Source organism: Mustela erminea, chromosome 7 (genome assembly GCF_009829155.1).
Source record: "Mustela erminea isolate mMusErm1 chromosome 7, mMusErm1.Pri, whole genome shotgun sequence".
Lineage (NCBI taxonomy): Eukaryota > Metazoa > Chordata > Mammalia > Carnivora > Mustelidae > Mustela > Mustela erminea.
Window position 1 is genome coordinate 115,516,262 of NC_045620.1, and position 22,644 is coordinate 115,538,905.

The 22,644-nt window shown below is 37.0% G+C and overlaps 1 protein-coding gene across 5 annotated transcripts in view; it reads right to left on the reverse strand.

Annotated features, from left to right (window-relative positions):
• The window catches only part of HEATR5B (HEAT repeat containing 5B), a 105,453-nt gene that overhangs the window by 8,071 nt on the left and 74,738 nt on the right, over nucleotides 1-22,644 (reverse strand). For 4 of the 5 annotated variants that reach the window (XM_032353021.1, XM_032353018.1, XM_032353019.1 and 1 more), the window contains 7 exons: nucleotides 20,552-20,731; nucleotides 14,453-14,690; nucleotides 13,030-13,284; nucleotides 11,221-11,348; nucleotides 8,468-8,612; nucleotides 7,297-7,563; nucleotides 5,936-6,160 (listed from right to left, as the gene is read on the reverse strand). In XM_032353021.1, the coding sequence (XP_032208912.1) occupies nucleotides 5,936-6,160; nucleotides 7,297-7,563; nucleotides 8,468-8,612; nucleotides 11,221-11,348; nucleotides 13,030-13,284; nucleotides 14,453-14,690; nucleotides 20,552-20,731 (1,438 nt within the window). Of the gene's footprint in view, nucleotides 1-3,368; nucleotides 4,522-5,935; nucleotides 6,161-7,296; nucleotides 7,564-8,467; nucleotides 8,613-11,220; nucleotides 11,349-13,029; nucleotides 13,285-14,452; nucleotides 14,691-20,551; nucleotides 20,732-22,644 lie in introns of those variants that run through there. The other variant, XM_032353022.1, reaches the window with a different exon arrangement.

Below are 22,644 nucleotides of genomic sequence, written 5' to 3' on the forward strand. Positions count from 1 at the left end.
AACCGATTATAAGATATTCCAAGTAATTTAAAAATCCAGAGCAGACTTTCTTAGTGATAACACCTTTCTATTCAATAAATATGAAACCTACACATTTTATACAACCATAATCAAAAAATTTTGCACAATTTCTTCAAGACAGTATTCTTATAATGTTAAAGAACTTCTATTGAAATCATTTATTTGAGAATAAATACAACCTAACAAAAATACAGTATATAATTAGAAATACCAGAAATATCTATATTTATTCTAAAGAAAACTACTATTAAACATATAAAGTAAGAGACCTAAACTATTTTGCCATTCTCATTTCTTCCACAGCTGAACTTATTAACATTCTTTAAGTATGAATTTGGACTAATTTGGAAACTGCAAATACTCAATGATAATCAGTAATTTATCAAAATTATGAACATATATATTTGATATGCTAACATCTAGTATTTAGGGTACTGACATAAAATAGAATGAGCTAATAATAATAGAAAGATGCCTATTAACATAAAGAAAAAAAGTTATAAAATTTGAAGGAGTTAGCCAATCTATAATAATCTAAGTCATACCTGTTAAAAACCTGAGAACTCCATAGCAGGAATATTATCATAGGTGAAATGAAAACAATTTGTAACTCAGAGTCTGTGACACTGTAAACAATTTTTTATTCAAAAATTAACACTTTATTTTAAAATTGTGACTTTAAGATTTGCCATTTAAATACTGTTTTCTACTAAAAGAAACCAGGGCTGTTTTGGAGAAGTGATGGAACCAGAACACTAACAGGAAAAATACAAAGTAAGCCTGCTATATTTTTGGGGCAAGAAAGTAAAAATGTCCTCAAGAAATAATGGGAATATGTTAAAATGATAAAAATGGACCTACTGAATTAAAAAAAGGATCATGTCTGTACTGATAGTAATAACAAACATAAGAAAATAAAAAATAAGGGCAAAGAACAAGCTCTTCCCATGAAATGCTGGCTAAAAAATGTACAAGGAAGAAAATTAAGGAGGAAGTTAGAAAATTATCATTTTGACATCATCACAGTAATAACTGGTTCAAGTACAACAGATGTTAAAACCACTGGGCACCTGACTGTCTCAGTCAGTAGAGCATACGACTCAATGTCAGGGTCACGAGTTCAAGTCCTGTGCTGGGGATAGGGTTTACTTAAAATACAAACCAAAAAACCCCAAAAACCATTGGGTGAAAGCTTGATGGGGAACAGATAATAGAGTTTCAGATTATCTCCCCACAAATTCCTTATTAGTTGTAAAAGGGGAAAACATCAACTCTGTAGTGGAGAAATATGGCAGATACCATCTTAAGTTATTAAAGTTAATATTCCCGATAATGGGATGAAGCAACATTATATGCCTCCTTACAAGATGCATCGAGAAAGACATAACAATACTCATACAGTATTTCTGCCAAAAAAGCATAACCTGAATCTAACCACAAGAAAAAGAAACATACAATTCCAAATTGAAAACCAATCTATAAAATAGCTGTCTGCACTTTTAAGACATTTATATCATGAAAGATTAAAAAAAAAGCCAAGATACTGCCTTAGACTAAAGAAGACTAAATCATTACAATAACTAAGTATGACAACTAAGTATGCATGATCCTGGACTATATCTTTGATAAAATAAAAAGCTGTATTAAAGTCATTATTACGACAATTGGTAAAATTTGCATCTGAACAGTAACAGCATTGTATTGATGTTAAATTGCCTACATTTGATAATTCTTCTGTGGTTATGTAAGAGAATGTCCTTGTTCATAGGACATCTCTGAAGCATTTAGTAGTACAGAGTCATGATGACTTCAGTGTATTCTCAAAGGGCTCAGCAAAATAAACAATGACATTAACAATAACATACAGATTATGGAGAAATAAAGTGTGACAAAATGTTAACAGTTGGTGAATCTAGATGGGTATATTGTAGTTCACATTTTAAAAAGTTTGAAATATATTTCAAAATTGAAAACTTTTTAAAAATGAAGAAAAATGGCAGCAATCTTAAGAGTACAAACTACCGGGGCGCCTGGGTGGCTCAGTGGGTTAAGCCGCTGCCTTCGGCTCAGGTCATGATCTCAGGGTCCTGGGATCGAGTCCCGCATCGGGCTCTCTGCTCAGCAGGGAGCCTGCTTCCTCCTCTCTCTTTCTCTGCCTGCCTCTGCCTACTTGTGATCTCTCTCTGTCAAATAAATAAATAAAATCTTAAAAAAAAAAAAAAAGAGTACAAACTACCTTCAAGGAGATTTATATACATATGTCTGTGCTCATGTACACATGCATGCACATTTTTTCTAAATGGAAGTCTCGGATTTCATACTAGGAAATGTGATTTCCTAAATAAAAATTCCTTATTATAAAATTTTCCTTGTAAAGCAAGGGATTTTACTTGCCTTACTTACAAATATTACACAAGTAACACCTGTGGCCTTAACTCCCACTTGATACTGGCTGTCTACTGAGAATTCAGTTCTGGACAGAATATTTTATGCAAGTTAATTTTATCATACCTTTAAATTAACTTAATATTAACGAACAAGACTGATAAAATATCAAAACCTTCCCATATAACTGACAATTGGAAAAATGTGTGATTATTGACTTTGGAACTGCCTCATGACAATTAAAACAATATTTATATTCTTAAACAAATTCTTAACTATTTTTTTACTTTGTTATTAGTATCTATTTACCTATTTACACATATACATACATATAAATGTGGCATTTAACATTTTTTTTAACATTTCTTTAGTTTGTTAAAAACCTACTTTAAGGGGCGCCTGGGTGGCTCAGTGGGTTAAAGCCTCTGCCTTCGGCTCAGGTCATGATCCCAGGGTCCTGGGATCAAGCCCCACATCCGGCTCTCTGCTCAGTGGGGAGCTGCTTCCCCCCTTCTCTCTCTCTGCCTGCCTCTCTGCCTAATTGTGATCTCTGTCAAATAAATAAATAAAATCTTTAAAAAAACAAAACAAAACAAAAAAAACCTACTTTAAAAAGCAAAACATTAACTCAAGATAAAGCTAAAATAGTTTCAGTAGAATTAATAAAACTAAAGTTTTCTCTTCCAAATAATTAGTATTAAAAAATTCAAATAATAAAAGTAACACATGGTCATTGCTTAACAATATAAAAATAGTCTAGGGAAAAAAATAAAACTTGTAATTCTACCATCCAGTGACAGTTTAATTTCTAAAGAAATTAGAAATAAAATTTATTTATTTATTTATTTGAGAGAGAAAGAAAAAGGAGAGAGCAAGTGCAGGGGGCAAGGACGAGTAGAGGGGAGGGAGATGATGGGAAAGGATCTCAGACTCCACGCTGAGTGTGGAGTCTGATGCAGGGCTCCATTTCAGGATCCTGAGATCAGGACATGGGCCAAACCAAGAGTTGGATGCTCAACAGACTAAGCCATCCAGGCGCTGTGACAGTTTAATTTTTAGGCTCTGGTCGAATTTCTTCTGGTCTGAGGTAGGTTTTTTTTTTTTTTTAATATATAGTTATTTACAAATATGATTTTAAATCAGTATAATGGATTTATAACCCAAATTAATATATAGTCATATACTTAATAATTTTTACCACTGCCAGGTACTTATATTTATCACATATTTTCATTATTATAAAATAGACTGTGATAGATAACCTTGAACATTATGAATCCTTCAAGGCTCCTTGTACATTCTGTAGAACTGATTCCCTGAAAGTTTAAACCATTTTTAAACTCCCTTCAGCAAAGTATGAAAATGTTCTCTTGGAACCAATTCCAGCTGTACAGTCACATTAAAAGAAAAAACATCAATTTTATAAGAAAAAATTTTATATTACTTTGTTTTTGTTTTTATTTTTTTGCTTACATAATAATGTGTCTGACTTTTTTATATGTGTGGTGGTCACCTCTATCTCCTTTTTACCAACGTGTGTTCTTTCCTTTCCTCTTTCTTCTATTGGGTGTTATTTGTGCATTATTGATACTAACACTGACATAAATACTATTGTCAATTTTTCAGCTACTTTTTTTTCAGCTACTTTTTAATGTAAGATGTTTTGACAGGTAGAAGTTAATTTCTATATAGACTAATACATTGATAGTTTTCCCATGTGATATTTTCCATTCTTACACTTACATACTCCTTTGCCATTCTTACATAAAAATTTTACATATATTTTCTTTAACTAGTTTTAAAACTATACATTACCACTTCAATTTCTCTGGTATTTATTTTGGGTCATGATAGAAGGTAAGGACCTAACTGGAATTGGTATCTCAAACAGCTGACAGAAACCATTTGAGGAATAATGAATGTGCTCTTATCATGTATTATATTCTCATGTAGATGAATGTCTGTTTTAAGTAATTTGTGTGTTTCATTGCCCTATCTCGATTCATGGACCTGCTCCAGAGTCTTAAGAGTAGACATGTTTTAATAGGTGATAGGTGACATGGCAAGTCTTTAATTATTATTCTTTGTCTTCAGTCCTCTGACATTTTCTTTAAAATGGAAATACAATGAAAGAAAAAGTCAAACACAGAAGAAAAATGGACAAAAACGTGAAAAAGCATTTCCCCCAAATTAAACACAAGCATGAAAAATGCTTTTACTCATTAGGAAAATGAGAAATGCAAATTAAAACAGTAAGATAGTACATCTTACCCATCAGAGAGCAAAATTTAAAAGACCAGAAGAAATTCAACCAGAACCTAAAGTCTGAAATACCAAGTATTGGTGAGATGTGGAAAAGTAGATATTATCATACACTGCTAATGGATGTGTAAATTCATATGGCTACTTTGGAGAGTAATTTGGCCATGTCTGATAAAATTAAAATTAAAATCTGCCATCAATTCAGCTTCTAGGGGTACCCCAGAAAATCTCATGGTATAAATGTATGAAGAATTTATAAGGATTTTCACGGCAGCAATTTTTATAATGGGGAAAAAATCAGAAATAGCAGAAATATCAATTGAGAAGGGAATGAGTATCTGAAAATTTCATGTGATGGAAACAACACAGAGGTTAAAAGGAAATATGTGGGCTTTATATGTACATTAATAGCTCAAAAAACCTTATTCTTAAGTGAGAATGTGCAGGCACAATGATATACTCTGACATTACCTATGTAAATTTAAAAACACAAAAGAGGGATGCCTGGGTAGCTTAGTCAGTTAAGAGTCTGCTTCAGCTCGGGTCATGATCCCAGGGTCCTCAGATCGAGTCCCACATCAGGCTCCCTGTTCAGCAGGGAGCCTGCTTCTCCCTCTGCTTGTGTTCTCTTCTCTGTGTCAAATAAATAAGTAAAATCTTAAAAAAAAAATATATATATATATACATTGCTCATGGTTATTTATCTCAGTTGATAGAGAATTCATATATACATTTAATTAACATATATGTGTATTTTTAATATTTATTAATATATGCCTGTATTTATTAATACAGAAAGTAATTTATTTACATATATAAGTATTTCTGGAATGAAACATCAAAATCAAGACTATGGTTTCATTTGAGGATAAGCTGGGGTGGTGAAAGATACTTCAACTTTCCTATTATATTATTTTTATTAAAAAGAAAACATATGAAACAAATATATTAACACATATCAATTTGATTCTGAGTATATTTTCTGAAATTTTCTGTCCTTTTTTGGACAGAAATTTTGTCTCTTTTTTAGATACATCCAACATGTATGTAAGTGCTGAGACAAGGACACTTGCAGCGAATACCCAGAAAGGGATACTAAAGTTCCTATCTGCAAGGTGTGACTAAAACACACACACACACACACACACACACACACACACACACACACACACACACACAACACCTCTCTGTGTTGATTCGGACAAGCTCATTCAATTAGTTATTGACAAACATATAGATTATGGGTTTGAAGCCCTGATTAGGTTACCTGGTTGAGAATATTCCAGGATGCATGCGAGAGTGCTGCGAATTAGAGCTGTCCACTGTTTCTGAGTGTCCTCAGTCTTGGCCATCGAGAGTGTCACGATGCTTTTAATTCCCTGAAGTGCTGCACTGACTGGCAGAGGAACCTGATTATCTGCAGACTTTATCGCTGTGTCTTTCAATATTCTTGCAATTAAAAATAGAATCGTGGGCAGGATTGTCATACACCCTGAATTGAAAACAAATCAGATACCTCATAACTACTCAGTTCGCTTATTGCAGTTCTTTCAGTTGTTTTTACAATTGATTCTGATTTAATACTATTTTTTCCCTTGTTGTTAATGCAAAATTTACTGCATTACTATTACTATAATTCAATGTTTGGAAAAGAAAGTGAGAAAGTAGCAAGTTATTTTAAAGAAGACAAATATTTCTTTTCTTTTTCCAAGTAGCCTCGTTTTTTATTATTTCTAATATTTCACCTATTTAATATGTTGTGCCTTTCAAATGAAAATGAGAAAAGAAGATAGAAAAACAGAAGGGAAGCACTACCATATATACTTTGATAATTATCTGAGCAATTTGATGACTCTGGTAGCAATTCTAAGACATGTAATCAATCTTTAGTGTACTCAAGTCAGCCTTAACCAAGTGGGGGAAAGTGAAGAAAGGACTATATGGGTAAGCAAAGAAGAAACGAAAAAATCCTGGAATTTGTAGCTGAAAGAACTTTAAGGTCATTGAATCCAACCTCCCACCTCACGGAAAATGCTCAACACTTTCTCAGGCTGCCATTGTGCTTGGCCTGCAAAGCTCCAGCAACAGAGAACCTCTTATCTATAGGCTCGTGTTGGGTTGAAATTTACCTTTATACTCCTTATACTATTTCTCTCTTCCAGATAAATAGAGGGAAAGTCTACATTTGCATCCAGTACTTTTCAGATATCTGCAGACAACTATCATCTTTGTAGCTATAATCTCTTTAGTTCTTCCTAAGAGTTGGTGATCATACTCATCTGACGTTTTTATGGTTGGTCAGTTACTCAAGAGTGGCAAACAGATCAGAAACTAACAGGTTTGGTTATGCCACCATATGTCTGTCTGCTAACGTCCAGTGCCTTGCCTCAAGCTGTGGTTTTATCTCCCTTGTGAAGTTTGTCTGAAATGTATCTGAAGAGCATCTCAATTTTTGAATCCTTAATCTTTATAGGCTCCTAAAGGTTAAGACACCATAAAAGACTAACTTCTCCTTCCATACTTGAGACTAAAGAAGAAGATAAGTTATAATAGCACTTAAAATCAAAGGCAAGCTCATCTTTGTCTATTGTAATAGAATGCATTTCCAAACATTGATTAATACCGTACCAGCAGGCGAACAAAGGGACGGTAAGTCAGAGAGTATGGTAACTGTGGCTGCCACCAAACGAGCACTTTCTTCTGACAGTCGAGTTTTGGTGGCTATGTGACTGGGTGAATCCGACATCTTGGTACTGAGATGTGGCATATGACGTACTAAAATGAACATCAACAGCTCCATAGTTGCAAACACAAGAGATTTTCCAGGAACAAGACCACCGCTATCACCGCCTTCTCCAACTATAAGACATGACTCTTTTTCCACATCATCTTCATCTTGGATGAAAGAAAATTTGGTAAAATTTCCAGAAAAAAAATTATGGCACTGAGTAGATAAAACTATAAGTATATTTGAGAAATTTATTTATTTATTTATATATTTGACAGACAGAGATCACAAGTAGGCAGAGAGGCAGGCAGAGAGAGAGGGGGGTAGGCAGGCTCCCTGCTCAGCAGAGAGCCCGTTGTGGGGCTCGATCCTATGACCCTGGGATCAAGACCTGAGCCGAAGGCAGAGGCTTTAAGCCACTGAGCCACCCAGGCGCCCCTGAGAAATTCTTTTAAAGGAACTTACAACTGAATGTCTAACTGGCAACACATGTCTTTCTCACAATAATTCTCTGCCTCCCTATAATTCTGTTTACTGACCTCTCTCTAAAAGTAAAGGACAATCCATTTCTTACTTCATAAATTTTTATTGGATATTTTTATTAGGAATGTATTTCATATTATGAGGGACATATATGTTAGGTAGAACCATGTGAGGTTGACACTTTTGAAGGTGAAAAATAGTTGACTAGCAGCAATTTCATTTGGTTCCTTCCTTCTTCTTTTCTTTTTTTTTTCAAAAAGATTTATTTATTTATTTGAGAGAGAGAGAGCACAAGTGGGAGGGGCAGAGGGAGAGAGAGAGAATCTCAAGCAGAGATTGGAGCCTGACATAGGGTTTGATCCCATGACCCTGAGATCATGACCTGAACTGAAACCAAGAGTCAGATGCTTATCTGAGTGCACCACTCAGGTGCCCCTCATTTGGTTTTTCCTAATGAAAGCAAAATCAATTGCCAATCTTCTACATCTTTGACTACATTTTTAATTAAAAACTTCCCGGCACTGATACTTAAAAAGTTAGAGTACAAACAAGATCTACTTCCAAATTAGCATAATATCCAGTGCTTACTTAGAGTGTTTCTTTTTTCTTGCAGATAATCCTGAGCAGCTCTTACTATCTGTTGTACGACCCCAGTGACCAGCAGCTGAACAGAGGGTGGGTTCCAGGTCAACAGGAGGCGGTGCAGAACACTTAGCAACTCAACACCAATCAGCTAGTATAAATTAATACAGGTAAATTTAATTAATCTTAATTTCAAAGAACAAAATTATATTACAATCTAAGAAAATATGCATATAAAAATAAATCAGTTTGGTAACTAAAATTAATATATATGACTGTAACAAGTAAGAACAATCTAACAGTCCTGAGAATTGGTCATATTCTATCCCAACAAATTTTCATTCAACAAATTACTGTGGATACTAGGTACTTTCCATAAGCCCCTCTCCCATTCATCTCAGCAACTATTACAAACTTTCACCATTCACTTTAAGCCTCTTACAATCATCCACATCAAAACCATCCAATGAACCTGTCTCATATTTTAAAGAGGAAGAAAAAAACTTAACAATAACCAAACCTACCTTTACCTCTCTCCTTAAGATCAAATGTCTAGACTCTACCCAAGACTGATTCATCTTTTCCTTATTTGCTTCCTGTCCTATCTTATCTGACCTCCCAGGGATTGATTCTTCAAGGACCCTGATTGCATTCCATATGTCTTCAGTTTCTCTGTCTAGGTCTGTTCCTTTCCCAGTATAAGGAAAACACTCAGGTCTTTGCTGTTTATTTCCTCCCCCCAACCCCCAATTCTCTCAGAACCTTCTCTGTCCCCATGTCCTGTATCTCTGTTGTGCTTCCTCTGGTCCCAGCCCCGAGGCTTCCAGTTCCTTCACCCCTCCTTCACCCCTCACTCTTCCACCTAAGATAGAATGCTCCATCCGAGATCGCTAGTAACCTTCCCTGGATCCTCTTCTGTCTTCATATACTGGATTCTGGTTCTTTTGAGACTGTTGTCTATCCTTGAAACTCTCCTCTGCCCTTGTAACTCTGTTCTCTTAGTTCTCTTCCTGCCTCTCTGTAGTCTCCTTATTCCCTCATCTCCATCCTTGTCTGCTATTTGTAACACACCCTCACGTTCCAGTGCCCGCCCTCTTTTTTCTTCCTTTATTCAGTTTTCCTAGGCCAGTGTAACTCACTATTTCTCTAGAAATAAAATGCAAAGAGCCTCTTAACTGGCCTTCCTGCCTCCCTTGTCATGTCCTATAGACCAATTTCACAGGGTCAATAAAAGTGATCAAATTCTATATATATACCATATTCTGAAATACAAGTTTAATCAGGTCATTCCTCTATTTTAACATTTTTTAATGATTTCCTATCACTTTTAAGATAGATTTTTATCACCCTTTCACAGGCCGTACAGGAATCTTCACGATTTGGCTTTTCCCCTGTCGCGAAGCCTCGTCTCCTAACAACTCTTACATGCTCCATTTGTCTCAGCTGTAGTAAATGACAGTAGTGTCCTTGAACTTGTCACGTTCTCTTACACCTCCTTGTCTTTGGATTTGCTTTTCTCCCAGAGGAGAAAACCCATCCCTTTTGTGCTGCCTCACTAATTTCTCTTTTCAGATTTAATCCAACCCTCATCTCCTCTGAGAAGCCATTTCTTACTTTCCTTGAAGTCAGGGCTCCTTCCCTCTATTGTCCTCAGACTTTACATACCTTTACTAGCTCAGCATTTGTCATACTGTCCTGATCTCCCTGTACCTGGATCGGGGGTACCTGTACTTTTGATATCTATAGCCTCAAACTGTGCCTGATGCAGGACAGGCACAGAGTGAAAGCTGTTGGGTAAATCAATACAATACTGATGATTTTGAAATTATAGGATCCAACTCAGGAAGAAAAATATAATCCATTGAGGTGTAAAGCAGTGCTTGGATAAACAAAACATTATTGAGTCCAAAAAATAGCTAGGTAGTTGGGTGTGGGATATATTATGTTAAAAAAAAAATGAGTGTAAACATAGTGTTCTCTCTTCATTCACAGATTAAGTTTTAAATTTCATAAAAACCAGAAGTTTCTTGCAGTAAGCTGTAGTTTAGCTGAGGAACAGCTTCAGATTGTAAGACTAGGGTACAAGAAGAGTTCATCAGTGACTGAATCTTGTAATCACAAAGCATGTGCTTTGTTTTATTTTGGTTTTGGTCAGCATCATGTGCACAATTAATTTGATATAATGAATGCTCTCAACTTTCTTTATCTGTTGGTGTTTTATGGAAAATTACCCCACATTGTAGATGTGTGATGGTGACCAAAAAGATGGTTCTTATGAAAAGAATTTCTAATTAAAAAGAATAAGAAATCCACCAAAAGCTTGGTTCTATAACATGAATAAAGTCCTCTAAAATTACATATAGAAATTAGAAAAAGCAATTCATTAAACTGTTAATGAGTAATTGAGCCAGTGCAAAAAAAATTCATTAAATGAGAGAGAAAACGTTATCAAACATTTAAAAGTGGTATAATTTATTTAACAGCCTTATAAATTACTTCAGGCCTTTATCAATAGAATCATTAGCTGGGGTTGAAGGCATCCCTTAATTTTTAGTTTTACTTGATTACCGATAAACACATCTAAGAAGATACACTGACTATTTCTATGCTGGTGGTGCCTTGACATCCAACATTCACGATAAAGTCAAAATCCTAAATACTTATCATATATTTATTTCATACAGGAGAAAATTATCTTAAGACAAACAGGATGAAAACAAAGCGTATAATTTATTATCTGTTATAGAAATATACTGTACCTGATCTTCTGCAATATGGATTCGGGCATAAGGAGAATCGAGCAAGGTGTGTAAGGCCTGTAGACATGCTGTGACATGTTCAATGGGCTCCTCAGGTCTGGGGGAACAAAGGAACTGTATGCTCACACCTGCGACGTACATAATAAAAACACACGTCACTATAAAACACTTTGTTGCTCTGACATCAGATTTTTTTCTCTATTCTTCCTCTATTCTTTTACAGATTACTTTAACACCTATTTAATGCTACCTTAAAATAGAGTCAAATGCTTACCAAACGCAGCTGCCAAACTTTATAACACAGACTGTAGCTTTGCCATTAGGTTAATAATCAAGTTGAAGGTTGGGGGAGAGAGGCAGTTCCAAGGTCATGGAGTTGATTAAGAAGATACTCAATTTTTTATTTTTAGGAATTAAAAAAAAATACATTAAAAATAAACTTATGTAAATTATAAAATTACTTCTCATTAAATGGTTGTCAAACAATTTTCATGTCTACAAGGATTTTTTAGTGGCAAGCTACAGAGACAAAATGGATATCATGGATAACAATTATTCTTAATTTGCATAAGGGTAAGGTCATTATTTTATAAGTCTTTCATATTTTCATGTATGAGATCTACTGACAAGTTCTATAATTTCTCCTTACCAACTGTGTTCTTCTTCCCTCCCCAAAATATAAAACTGCTTAAGAGCCTCATTAGAATCTATAATATATTATTAAAAGAGCATCTATAAAGCAATTATAAATTGAGATTTATTCAAATTTGTTTTAACTTTGCATTTTATTATTTCCTCATAGACAATTTGTTAAGTGTCAAGTAAAAAGAAAATCTGCCATTGAAAAAAGAAAAATGTAGTTTTTTTCTTAAAAATTATTCACTATTGCTCTGTGAGTGAACACAGCAGCTAAAATTTTTAGAATAGTTTTTAATAATTAACTTTTTCTATTAAAAATTCAGTTAACAATTTAGAACATGTGCTTAAAAAATCCTCTCCTTTTTATCCCTTCTCTGGACTGTGGTATATAAAACTTTTCTATAGCATTAAAATGGAAGATCTGAAGGAGTTCAGAACATGCCACACCAAAATATGCCTCTTTGACATATTGATTACTTTCAGCTGAAGGTACTTGATGAACAGCGATGAAGTAAGGGTTCTCTGACCCCTTTCCACCTAAAAACAAGTCAAAATTTCTCATGAGAAATGTGCCCTCTCCTTATCAGGAAGAGAAGACTGGGAGTCAATGTTGAAATAGACTTGTACAAACAAACCTACTAAAATTAGTTTCCCCCATATATTTCCTAATCTTTGTCCCACAATTTATTGCCCCCGGCCCAAACCCCTTTTGTCTGGTCACATCCCCACAATTTATTGTTCTTTGCGTCAAATGGCATATAAGTTTTGGGGCCTAATGGCTACTTTAGATTGAAGCACTTTTTTTTTTTTTTAAGATTTTATTTATTTATTTGACAGAAATCACAAGTAGACAGAGAAGCAGGCAGAGAGAGAGAGGGAAGCAGGCTCCCTGCTGAACAGAGAGCCCGATGCGGGACTCGATCCCAGGACCCTGAGATCACGACCTGAGCCAAAGGCAGCGGCTTAACCCACTGAGCCACCCAGGCACCCTGGCTACTTTAGATTGAAAAATACTAAATCTGTATGCTTTTCTCCTGTTAATCTGTCTTATGTCAATTTAATTCTTAGGCCAGCCATACAACCTAAAAGGATAGAAGGAAATTTTTTCTTCCCTACAGAAATGAATTTCAGAAGTGACATATCTTGAAATATATCAATGTTCACACCTACCTAAAATCAGATGCATTCTGTCTTTGTTAATTTCTGGCAAAGATTTAGAACCAGGCATTGCTCCCGATGCCTGGTTTAAATTGACAGGTGTAGCACGTTTCTGTAAGCCAGGTATTGCTGCTGCTTCTGTAGACTCTGAACATGTAAATCCTGTGCTATTTAACCAAAGTGCCACCGCGTGAAGAATCGGGGCCCACGAATTCCGGTAGTGAAGTCTAGCTGTATCAATGGTCTCAGGAGTATAAAATGCTCCACCTGTAAAACAAGGCCAATCGAAGCCATTACTTTTATTGCAAGTGGTCAACTATTCATCAACGACTAACTTAAAAATCCTCATTACTTACTCTTAGTCCATTTGGGCTGCTATAACAAAATACCACTGACTGGGTGGCTTATCAAACAGCAGACATTTATTTCTCACAGTGCTGGAGGGGGTGGAAGCCTGAGATCAGGCTGCCTCCATGCTCAGGTAAGGGCCATGTCTCTGACTCATAGCTGTATTTTTACTTGGTGGAAGGGGCTAGTGGCCAGTGTGGGTGGGGTCTTTCCTCTAAGGGTACGAATCCCATTGCAGAGGGCTTCACCTCCTGACCTAAGCGCTTCCCAAAGGCCCTGCTTCTGACGCTAATCACAATAGGGACACAAAATTCAGACCATAACACGTACTAAAGAGCAATCTGGCCAAAGAGATTCTCTTTATTACAAAGCCACCAAAAGTGAGTCTTTCCTGCAGCTGCAGAACTGGAGGGCCTCTGTGCCTTCCTCACTAGTGCTAGGGTTTCCAGCTTTTTCTCCGCAACTGCAGATGCCGCTGGGGATCCTCCACCTTTCTCTACCCGGTGGTCACAGGCTTCCTCTTCACTGTTGCCAGAGACTCCCCAAAACCCTGGTCACCTTCTCTTCCTGCCCCAGCCAGGGAACTCTGTCTCTTCTTTCTCCTTCCTCTGCCTTTCTTCCTTAACTCCTGTTTTCACTACCAAACTGAGGACTCCCCCATCCATCCCTGCATACATTGACCAGCCCAGCAATCAACTTCATCAGAGTTACGCATAATGACTTGTTACGCCTGGTTATTTAGAGTACTCTAGCTCATACAGTTATTACTGTGACAGTGAGAACTTTTTGCTTGGGTTAACAAATGAGCTTAATGCTGCATTTGAATCAGGGACAACATGCTCTCAGGGACAGAGTGCCACGTTTAAATCTACAGAAATTTAAAATGTCATCGCCACATCTTAAACTAGATTACTACATTATTAATAATTAATTAAATTTAAGGGGTTTTACTCTCTTTATAAATTCAAGGTGGGTAAGTTACACTATAATATTATTAATTATTATTGTTGCTAGCTTCCACCAACTACATTTTGTTTAATTACTACTCTAAAGTCCATAAAGGCAAAACTCTGAATGTAGTACTTACCATCAGGGGGGAGCTGACTAGCAAACTCAGCCGGCAGAGTCAAAAGTGCATAGTCTTTTAACGCTGCCAACCACAGGCGACTGAGTGTTGGCAGTTCGGGCTGCACAAGTGTTATTAAACTATCTGGTGGTAGTTCATCTATGGCACCATAATCATCATCATCATCATCAGTACTTTTCATTGCTCTTTTTGGCTTTGACTCTGCTTCCTTCTTAATATTCATAGCAACCACATACACCTAGTAAGATATTCAGGAGGAGAAAATAATAAGGCATAGTGTTAAGAAATGACTTAATCTAAGTTGCTATACAACTGAATTTTTGAAAGTAATTGAGTTTAGACCCTGGAAAGTCTATAACTTCATGGTTTCCTGACAACCTCCAAAGAATAATTCCACCTGCTTTGGAGACAATCTTTTTTTATTGATCTGACTGCTGACTATTCCTCTCACAAAACATTCCTTTAGTAGAGTTCACTGAGATGTTTCTGGCTTCTCTTGTTATACTTTACAAAGCCCCCTTTTATGTGTGTTTTTTTCTTTTTTTGTCCTAGGGTATAACTTCCTGTTTACTGCCTCTACTTTCACAGACTTATTAGACACAATCAGACAGCACATTCAAAGAAAAAGGCTGGAGGGGGATGGGAGAAGGGCCAGAGAAAGGATTTCCATAAATATCCTTCTAGCCTCTTAAGTGACACTTAGCAATCTGGCCTTTATAATAGAGTTGAACCACGCATATAATTTACTAGTCACATATATATTATCTGTATCCTTTCTCTCCACTTAGTAGACCAAAAAGATGTATAAATGCAACTTACTAAAACATAACTTTAAACATTTTTCTTTGTTGCAGTTATTTTTGATTTTTGTTTTTGTACCTATATTTAGGCTTTGGCAGCTAGCATAGACTGAGCACAGAATATGAGGGAGAAGTAGGTGAAGGTTTTACTCTACAGGCAATGGGGAAGGGAAGAGGTAACTGCAGAATTTACAGATCAAATATTATGTATTTTTCCTAAACTTTTAATTTTATTTTAAAATGATACCACAAAAAGTTTTGAAAATGAGTTTTTAAAATTACCCCAATTTCCAGGTTACTATATTTTATCTTTGTAAATTATTATTCTGTTGTACAAAGAATTTTGTATTTAATTTTATCTACCTATGGAATGTCCATCTTCATAATCATTACTCTTAATGGCTGTAGGGGATAAGCCATAATACATCTAACAATCTCCCTACATTGAAATTTCATATTTACGTCTGTTTCTTGATTCAGCCTTGGGAATCTGAACAAGATATAATTTTCAAAGACAAAAGGTGTATAATTCTTCACATTATAATGTTCCAAGTAAAGCTTTTTGTAAACATTTCCTTCCTGTATTTTAGATATTTTTCCCTAGGATAAAGTCCCAGGAAGGGAATTATTGCATCAGGGACTACAGATATTTTTATGGCTCTGAATAGACACTGCCAAAACCTTTCTAGAAGGGTTCTATAATTTATATTGCTACTAGCAATACAGGAGAATATATTTTTTAGACTTCTTTTTAAGCAATGTTTGGCTTATCTTTCTTATTAGACACTACACAAGAAAAATAGAAAAATCAGAAGTGTAAATAACTTGAAGAAAATACCATGAGCATTCTAAACATGTTGTATATACATAGTCTTTTAAATAATACTGTGTTGTAAATAGCTTTTATTTTTTTAATTAAAAATTTGTTTAAAGATTTATTTATTTGAGAGAGAGAGAGAGACAGAGAGAGAAAGAGGGCATGCAGAAGTGAAGGGCAGAGCGAGAAGGAGAGAGAATCCCAAGCAGACTCCCCGCTGAGTGTGGAGCCCTGGGCTCAATCTCATGACCCTGAGATCACAACCTGAGTTGAAACCAAGAGTTGGATGCCCAGCCAACTGTACCACAGAGGCACCCCTGTGAATAACTTTTTTTTTTTTTAAGATTTTTATTTATTTATTTGACAGAAAAAGATAAGTAGGCAGAGAGATAGGCAGAGAGATACGGGGGGAAGCAGGCTCCCCGCCCAGCAGGGAGCCCGATGCAGGACCCAATCCCCGGACCCTGAGATCATGACCTGAGCCGAAGGCAGAGGCTTTAACCCACTGAGCCACCCAGGCGCCGCCGCCCCCCCACCGCCCCCGTGAATAACTTTTAACCAAATTCGTTAGTCACTTAATTCCATCATCTCTTAGGATCAAGACATACATTTAAGTTATTTCCATTTTTTCTGAGAAAAATAAACATTGTAATAAACACCACCACAGCAGGGGCTTTGTGTATATCCTTAATATTCCTTAGGATTAACTGGATTAAGTAAGTGTTTTGATATACCTCACTCTTTAGAAAAATTTTACTATCATTCTAAAAATGATGTTAATTTAGCTGGGAAATGTTTCTATATTTCTTCATCCTCCCCATATGTTTATGTGTAGCTTTGTTTCCTCTCTGTGAATCGTCAATTCATATTCTTTGCCCAAAATTTGCATTTTAGAATGATTATGCTGAGAATCTGTACAGGAATAGCTGCCAGTGGAGGCAGGGAAGACTAACAGTAGAAGAAAATTAGGATGCAACTGCACAGACCAGGTAACAGATGATGAGGACTCAAACGAAAGGCAGGGGCAGAAGAGAGGAAGTATTTTTTTTATAGATATGCAAAAGGTGTATGTAATCCATTGCTAAATTTAAAAAATAGTCACTATGTTGAATAAAATTCCATTTTTTAAAAAAGATATAGGTAGATACACACAGTTTAAGGCATATAAAGACTTACATGTGCACATATGCATAGTGATATACACCAAAATATTAATAGTTATCTCTGGATGATAAGAAGATTACAGAAGGGATAAGATTATAGATTTTTTTTAAATAATACCTCTTCTCTATATTTTGAATATGTGCAGTGAATTGGTATTTATATTATCAGAACAAAATTATATTATCTTCAAAAATAGTATTAACAAAGTCAAATACATAGGAATTAGATACCTACTAGATATAATACAAAGGGGACTGAAGAAGAAGCAGTTAATATTGATACTAGGCTCTGGCCTGAAGATAGAAGGTAGAACCAGTAGTTGGGATAAAGAAGATAAAAGAAGTAAGAGAAAGCACAGTATTCTTTTAAGACTTGTTGGGTGTGTGGTACTTATGGGTCATCCAAGGGGAGATGTCTAGTAAACATCTAAAAATATGGGATTGGAATTTGATCTGGGTGGAAAAGCAGAATTACAATCTTTAATATACAAGTTAAAGCAATAGGTTATGGGTATGGATAAAGTTGCCCATAAAGTACGAAGAGATGGGAAAGGGACAAGAAAAATACCAACACTGAAAGAGCGGGCAGGCAAAGAGAGGCCAGCAAGCGATGTTGAGAAGGAACAATGAAAAGGAAAGAGGAGATGCAAGAGGGGAGTGTCACGAAAGTCAAGGAAAACAAAGAGCTTCTAGAGGAGACAATATCAAATGCTGCAGAGAGGCCAAGGAACACGGACTGATGAGTGCACAGTGACACAGATAATTCTCTCATTTGTAACTTTAGTGAGAATGATTCCAATGGCGTGGTGATGACACAGGGAAACCAAAGGGACCTCATGAAAAACTGCTTTTTTGGGTCCTTTTCCTGCTTCTCTTCTTGCTGAGATCTACACCCCACCCTTAAGCATGCTGTATATCCTCCTTGTAAAGGTCAAGCACTTAATGACTTCTTCGGAGTCTTTCAGCACAAGAGACAACACCTAAGGAATGACCAGGTGGGGCCATCACGTAAGTTTTCCAAGACCACTGACTCCAGACACCTTGACACCAAGACCCATAGTTCCAGCGCATAAGCGACTTACGCAGGACACCTGAGCACTCCTTGTCTGACTAGTTCCTGGATGCCTGAGAGGGCACATACACCAGACCACCATCCTCAATAAAAATCCCAGGCCCCAAGCAAAGACGAGATTCACTCTCCTTTCCTTTTCAAGTCTGCCAGATGCTCTGTCTGTATCTGCTGTCTCTACATCTTCAATAAGCTCTGCTCTCATTTCCTTCTGGCTTGCATTTGACTTTGATCCTGCTCGAACCCAAGGACTCTGTTGGCTGGTCCTACAGGACCCCCTCTGGGTCCTCAGGCCGAACCAGCCTGCATCAGTGAGAATGACCCCACATTGTGGGGGACTGAGAAGCAGGTGACCAAGAGTTGAGGTAGTGAAGATACTGAAACTCCATCGTGAACTGAGACATGAGAGGAGAGAGGGAAAGCAGTGAGGAGGACACACTTAGGTGGGGAGGAAGACAAGCAAGAAGAGTTAGCACATAGAGGGCGAGGCTGAAGATACAGAAGTGGGCATGACTGATAGCACTGAGCTAGAAAGTCTCCCCTTCACACTCATATTTAACTAACATTAACTAACAGGTGAAAGCACAGTTCCCAACTCATGTAAATCTAAAGATTTCAAAGTAAAAATCTGAGGAGATGGAAAATGGAGATCCTCAGCTTTCTGAGTGAAAGAGTATAAGCAAAGAGAGGTCTTCAGGAGAGAAATCTAGAATATGCTGGGCATCTGAAGAGCATGATGAAGGAAAGGCAGATAAACAGGTAAAAGAATTATGAGATGGCTTTCAAGGCTGAGGCATGAGGTGCACATCTTTAAATTATAGTACAAACTACCCTAAAAAAGAAAAAGGTGTCAACAAAAATGTGCATAATTAATTTAGTTATGTGAGACTCTGATCTAATATTTTATCTTATTTATTTCATTTTTTAAAGATTTGTATTTATCTATTTGAGAGAGAGAAACAGTGGAAGACAGCATGAGAGGGAGAAGGTCAGAGGAGAAGCAGACTCCCCGTGGAGCTGGGAGCCCAATGCAGGACTTGATCCTGGGACTCCAGGATCATAACCCAAGCTGAAGGCAGTTCCTTAACCAACTGAGCCACCCAGGCGCCCTGATCTATTTTTTGAAAGCAATAATCTATCTTCCATTCAGTGCCAGCTACAATGTCCTTTGATAAATATTGCCTTATAAGAAGATATTATTTGGGGGCATCTGGGTGGCTCAGTGGGTTAAGCCTCTGCCTCCAGCTCAGGTCATGATCTCAGGGTCCTGGGATCAAGCCCCGCATCAGGCTCTCTGCTCAGCAGGGAGCCTGCTTCCCCCCTCTCTCTGCCTCCCTCTCTGCCTACTTGTGATCTCTCTCTCTCTCTGTCAAATAATAAATAATATTTAAAAATAAAAAAAAAGATGATGATATTATTTCCACATTATAATAAAAAAAAACCCCCAAAACCCAAAAACCCGAGGCTCTGAGAGATCAAACCATTTGCCCAAAGTCAAGAAGATGGTAAATTATAGACAGAGAACTTGTTTACGGCCTCTGAATCAGCATTTAATGCTTTTTATACTAAACTACACCAGTCTTCCTGGTAGGTGAGTCAAGCATATTAATGCAAGTCAGCAAAGAGCTAGATGACTGACAACCGATATGATCATCAAACCTTGTGCTGCCTAATTTCCACATAACTAGTTAGGGGAGCCCTTTCTCAATATAGAAATTTTGAAAAAACTGATTAAAAAAGACTTTTGGGACACCTGGTTGTCTCAGTCAGTTAAGCGTCTGCTTCAGCTCAGATCATGATTGCAGGAGGGTTCTGGAATAGAGTCCTGCACCGGGCTCCTTCCTCAGCGGGGAGCCCACACCCCCTCTGCCTGCTGTTGTCCTCCTCATGTGCTTGCTCTCTTTATCTGACAAACAAATAAATAAAATCTTTTTTTAAAAAAATAAACAAACATAACTTTCAAAGGGTTGAAAAGAGTTCTTTGAGACATAAATATACATATTTCAGTGAGATGGAGCAAATAACAGATTTCCAAAAAGCATTTTATACCAAAGGTCACTTTAAAGAGCAAAAAATCAAAAATTTTTCACCTACAGAACTAGGGGAACATTTTCTCATGGATGGAGAAATTGTTCAAAAACAATAGGCTGTCTGATGATTCACAGACCTGTACCCTGGGGCAAATAATACACTTTATGTTAATAAACAACAACAACAACAACAACAACAAAAACAATAGGCTGTGGTTACCTCTGCCCACGCTTTGAGAACAGCCAGTTTTTCCATGGTTGTGGCGCTCTCTCGGTACAGCTGGCTCGAAGATCCTTTTCCAGCCTGCACTTTGTCCAGAGAAGAGACAAGTAGATTGTGCACTCGACGGAGGTCATTGAGATCACTGACAACTCCACTTCCAATCCATGTACTACACACCTAGCCAAAGAAAGAAATTTTAAATTCTCTATAAAAAACTAATATTTAACTATAAGAGTATGAAGTAAATATGATTTTCCCCGCCTTGGGGGAAGAAACAAAATATCAATGAAGAAAATAAACAAAAAAAACCCAAATGCTGTGCTTCAACTTTTATTTATTTATTTATTTTTTTTTTAGATTTTATTTATTTATTTGACAGGCAGAGATCACAAGTAGGCAGAGAGGCAGGCAGGGAGAGAGAGAGGAAGGGATGCAGGCTCCCTGCTGAGCAGAGAGCCCAGTGAGGGGCTCGATCCCAGGACCCTGAGACCATGACCTGAGCTGAAAGCAGAGGCTTTAACCCACTGAGCCACCCAGGCACCCCAACTTTATTTATTATTTTTTTTTTAAGAATTTATTTATTTGACAGAGAAAGATCACAAGTAGGCAGAGAGGCAGGCAGAGAGAGAGAGAGGCGGAAGCAGGCTCTCTGCCGAGCAGAGAGCACGATGTGGGACTCGATCCCAGGACCCTGAGATCATGACCTGAGCCGAAGGCAACGGCTTAACCCACTGAGCCACCCAGGCACCCCCAACTTTATTTTTTAACAACAAATCAACAACAAGGATGGAATTTATTATATCCTACATGGAAAACTACCAGTATTTACTTAAGTATTTCCATTGACTAATGTGACAAAAATTTTAATAGAAAATAAGTTTCTTCCTGAATCACCTCAGTTGTGAATAATTCTTCAACATTTCTGCCTACCACAGGCAAAGGATTATTCTGGGCGCTATGGAAGAGGTTAAAAAATAAATAAATAAAGGGGAAAAATCTAGTCCCTGTCCTCAAGAAAAAAAAACACAAATTGAATGAACATTTTAGGGCTGTAATACTACAATTCAAAAACAGAGAAGGGAGAGATTACTTCCGGCAGAAGAAATGGGAATGCTTAAATTATCAGGAAGGTCTGTGTGCATAAATACAGAGGAGTTACATGGGAGAAGATATGAGATTAGCAAAGTTAACTGGGATTATGGTACAATTTAAATTCCATGTAAACTGAATTCAGACTTTGTTATATGGGCAGTTTCCAAGGCTTCTGAACAGGGAGATTACAATTGGAATTGTGCCTGGGGTGCCTGGGTGGCTCAGCTGGTTAAGCGTCCAACTCTTGGTTTCGGCTTAGGTCATGATCTTGCAGTCATGGGATCAAGCCCCATGTCAGGCTCTGAGCTCAGCACAGAGTCTTCTTGGGACTTTCTTTCTCCTTCTCCCCCTGCCCCTCCAACACCCCTAAATAAATAAATAAATAAATAAAATCTTAAAAAACAAAAACTGTACTTTAGGAAGACTGTTCCAGTATTTATGCCAGGAAAGAACATGTTTAGATGGTAAGCAATGTGTTTAGTTACGTGACTATTACAGTATTATGGGACAGAAACAATAGAGATCAAGCTGGGAATGGGATGAAAAGGGAGAGTCACCAGAGAAAGACTTAGAGGCAGAAATCACAGTATTTGGAAACCAATTAAATATTTTTAGGGGAGAGGCCAGAGACTTGAAAAATTGTCAGGAATCACAGAAGGCTGTTGTAAATAATGCTGCAATAAACCTGGGTTGCATACATCCCTTTTTTTATTGTTATGTTTTGCTTTTTTCATTGTTTTCTTCAGGTCTTTTTTTTTTTAAAAAAAAACACATGATGTATTATTTGCTTCAGGGGTACAGGTCTGTGAATCATCAGTTTTACACAATTCATAGCACGCACATACCCTCCCCAATGTCCATAACCCAGCCACTCTATCCCTCCCTCCCTACCCCTGGCAGCCTTCAGTTTGATTCCTAAGATTAAGAATCTCTTATGGTTTATCTCCCTCCCCAGTCCCATCTTGTTTCATTTTTCTCTCTCTTCCCCCAAAAACTCC